Genomic DNA, 4,187 nt, shown 5'->3' with positions numbered 1-4,187 from the left:
TTCATCTCTTCCAAAAATGGAGTATAAACGAATCTTATGGCTTTTTTTTTTTCAATACTTAAATTAAAACTTGTTATTGGCTAGAACTGGGAATTTGCCAGGGAGGATGATCCCATCATACTTCTGCTGAAACCACTGCATGGCCTCCTCTTTGCTAATCTTGTTTTTCCTTCCTGGGACCCCTTTGCCTTAATCCAGTTAGAGCGCCCTGAATACCCTTGGGGAATCACTCCGCCCACCTATCAACTGACCCAGAGCTGGCTCAGCCCACTGCTTGTAGGTTGGCTTGTAACTCAGGCCTTAGTCGATCAATGTATTTCCTCTCCATGGACTCAGATATCCATGCCGAAAAAGAAAATGACTCCATCAGAGCCTTTGAGATACGATCAGGGTACTTTTTTGAAACTGGGATTGGGGTACGATGGGAACCTCTTTTTTTGAGTGGGGATTATGAAAGCAGGGTATGATCTTATAATTGCTAGCAGCTATCTTGCAATCAGGAGAGGGGGCCCTATCTCCCTGAGAAAGGAGCTAATGCACTGAAGGAAGAAGTGAGAAATGAAAAGAAACTGAGTCCCAATAAGAGTGTATGAGCCTCAAGATCCAACTGTGCCTGGAGCTGAATACTCCTGAGATTTTTCATTTCATAAATCAATAAATTGTTTTTGCTTACATAACTTAGATGTTCTATCTCAAGTGCTGAATGTGTTTCTGATGAGTACAAGGACTCTCCCTTATTTTTTTATTTAGTGATTCTAAATAGGAACAAATCAGAGAAGATCAAATTCTTCATCAAATAGAAAAGCTTTGAGACCCAGAGACTTAACCAAGGTGTGACTTTTCTACAGAGATTTTTATCATCATTCTAGATCAAACTAGTGTGGTCTCAGATGGGAACAAACGTGGATACCTAAGAAATAAAAGGGAAAGTTAATGAAAGATGTTAGTAAAATCTCATTCGCTGCTAATAATGGGATGCTGCATACATGATTCTAAGATATTATAGAAGTTAAAATTTAAACTCATATGTTAATTTACAGAGGACTTGATGGCAAATTTGATTTTACGCCTTCAGAGAAAATTTAAGTACACTTATTAGAAAAACATGTGAATATGTGTGAAGGTAGAGCGAATACGGGGGGTGGGGGGATAACTAATTACCAAGCAAATATCAAGATATCTTGAGCTCTCCTCACGTGTAAAGTGTGAGATGCAAAGAAGCACAAGTAACTGAATTCCACAGCTGGAAATATTCTCCGACTCTTTCTGTGAGTAGTACACAATTTAGGTGGGACATGGGGGATTATTTAACCTGATTTTCAAGGACCCTTGTATGGGGCTAAATGGGGTAAAGATGAGAATAAATTATCTGCTCTGGTCTTAATCACAACAAAATTATGTTATTGCCCATTCTTTGTTCTTATTTACTTTTTGATAAACCATATCAAAAAAATCTAGTGATCGTTTATGACAGCCAAGTCACTGACTTGAAATATACACCCTATGTTGGTACATAAGTGGCAATAATGTGGTTGTTTCCCAGGCCCGAAGAGTGTCTCTGTCACACTGCCTAATGATACCACCTACATTTGCCTGGACTTCTCACCATAGTGACTGGAAATAAAATCACTAAGACTAGAAATCAATTTAGCATTGTTTTAATTATGCTTTAAAATGAAATATGTTTATAAACATCCTCAATATATTGTTGGATATATTTTTCAACCATATATTCTTTTTAGTAACTGCCATTTCAAGCAGGCTTTCTTTGATTATTTCTTTTTATTTTAATAAAGCAAAACTACAGGTAAATGGTTTGCTTGATGACTACTCTGCACTTACGTTCTAACATACCCCATGTCTAGTGTCAAAGGATCTTAGTGTTATGAAAAGTCATAGAATTTAAATCTATTTTCTGACAGAAAGGAACACTTCTGTTGCACCCCTACTTGTCACTGACTTTCCTAAACATAGGAATATCAGTTCCCATAGTCCTTATGGCTTTTTGGAGGATCTCTATAACTGATCTCATAGCATTGACACTTTGTTCCAACAGATCTGCTGCTGACTCTGTGGGATTGTTCATAGTTTTTAGTGCATCCTGCAACTTTTTCAAGATGTCTACTTTAGCATTTTTGGAAGGACCTGGGCCCATAGCTTTCTCAGATGTGGTGGCATCTGATTGCTCTTTGGTGTTTTCTCTATGAAAGTCACTTAGTTGAAGATTCATGATGGGGGATTTCATTAAGAGTGAAAGATAAGATGCCGCACTCCCAAAGATGTTACCACTACTCAGTACAGAGACAACAGCTGGTGTATGGATGTTTCTGAACACTTCTTTAGCTGACTGATGCAACTCCTTTACATTGGTACTCTTCTCAACCATGGAGCATATAGCCATTGCAACCTTGGAACACAAAGGCTCCTTCTGCATTTTGCTCTGCATTTCCTCTGCTGCGGATTGCATCTCCTTAAAAATTTTGAGTATTTGTTCAAAGAAGTCCTTAATGTTACTATCTTCTTTCACAGCCATCAAGAGGATCTGAGTATTCATATTGTGGTTAAATAATTCAGTAAGTGTGTTTGTGAAAGAAGCAAGATCTTGAGCATGAAAGAAGAACATTTTGGCAGCTTGAACCAGCCTCCCTTTATTCTTTTCTGACTCTGAAGATATTTCTCCAATGAAGAAGTTTCAGCACTGCAAAGCAAAGCAGTAATCCTAATTAAAACTAAAATTGGCTTTGGCACCCATAAAGAGACTGAAAATATAGTCTAGACATGCAGATAACTCCTGTCAAAAGAGGAAAGCTATATAAACTCTTAAGCAGAAATAATTCTGTGCTTTAATAAAAATAGAGTAGAACAGGAGTGAATTGTTGAGTTTTACCACATATCAAATATTGTGTGCTGGATCCTGAATATACCAATATGCTCCTATATGGAATAACACTACTTTCAAGGACATTACCCTCAATAATCAATGTGGTGGAGAAGATTAGATAAAGCATTAAAAATTATATAGAGGGACTCTGGTTCAAGTTAAGGTAGAGTAAGCAACTCCAGCTGATCTTTCCTACTGACTACAACTAAAAATCCTGGACAGAACATGTGAAATAACTGAGATAATTCTGAAAACAGCAGGCCAAGGAGATAGAGTACAGCATTTAAAAGACAATACAGCAATTAAATTCTCTGGTTTTTCATTTTGGATTTTGGTTTTTGTTTTTTGTCTTTTCCGGCTTCATATCTATCCCACCTTGGGTTCTAGAAAAGCCTAAAACTAGAACTCATGAACAAGCCCCAACAGGAAAAGTTCTAAAAGAAGCCCTCTCTAACTTGAAAATCAGGAGCAGGGGTCCCTGCTGGGCAGATCCCTTTCAACTCAAGCACCAGCCACAAAATGGCAGCCCCTTCCTCCCCCATCCCAGTTCCCATGAGTACAGGCAGCCCTAAACCCTTTCAAGTGCTAGCAAAACACAGCAGTGCCACCCACCCCTTGTCCTTACACCCCCCTTCCCCCCACAACACACACACATATCATCAGCACAGAAGAGGTAAGTTCTCTGGACTCACAAGTGCCAGCCGTGAAGCAAAGCCCCAACCCACCAATTGCACTGACAGGCTGTCCCTGTGAGGTGGAGCCCTTTATCACTCTTCCCGCTTTTTATTACTCTTTCCTGGGCAGAAGCAACAGTGTGCAGGGCTGGTGGTAGTGCAGTTGCAGGGTCCTTTCTCTCACTGCTTTGCCCTCAGGTGAGACCCAATTGCAGGAAGTGTACAATAATGGGAAGAGCTAAAAACCCTTGTTTTCTAGCCAGAACACCAGGAAAGAAGACCTCTGGGAATCAAATAGTGCATGGCAGACCACAGAGAGAAGCAAACATTATAGAAAAAAAAAAAAAAAAAAAAACACTGATGGGATTTTCAATATATGTAGACTTAATATACATGGCAACTACATCATAAAGAAAAGAGGGTAAGGAAACCCAGGTAGTTGTGAGTTTTCTTTACTTGAAGTGATAAAATATTGATTCTAAGTAGATTGTGTGAAGTATGAAAGTATACTGTCACTCTCTCTCTGCTTCCACCATCTTGCAATGTGAGACCCCCAGGTCATGGTCACCACGACCATATGGACTTTGGACTTCTCAGCCTAAGAAGCCATAAGCAATAGAGGCTTCCAGTCA

General features: G+C 39.2%; 1 protein-coding gene across 1 annotated transcript; it reads right to left on the bottom strand.

The window, feature by feature from the left end:
- Window positions 1-1,945: 1,945 nt before the first annotated feature.
- On the bottom strand, window positions 1,946-2,623 carry LOC103598381 (chromosome unknown open reading frame, human C12orf60). The gene has a single exon (XM_008582374.1). It carries the CDS (start codon window positions 2,621-2,623, stop codon window positions 1,946-1,948), a length of 678 nt encoding a protein of 225 aa, XP_008580596.1.
- Between the last annotated feature and the right edge of the window lie 1,564 nt (window positions 2,624-4,187).

Source organism: Galeopterus variegatus, unplaced genomic scaffold (assembly GCF_000696425.1).
Source record: "Galeopterus variegatus unplaced genomic scaffold, G_variegatus-3.0.2 Scaffold2594, whole genome shotgun sequence".
Classification (NCBI taxonomy): domain Eukaryota; kingdom Metazoa; phylum Chordata; class Mammalia; order Dermoptera; family Cynocephalidae; genus Galeopterus; species Galeopterus variegatus.
Note: the sequence above shows the minus strand (reverse complement) of the source record. Positions and strands in the feature narration are given on the sequence as shown.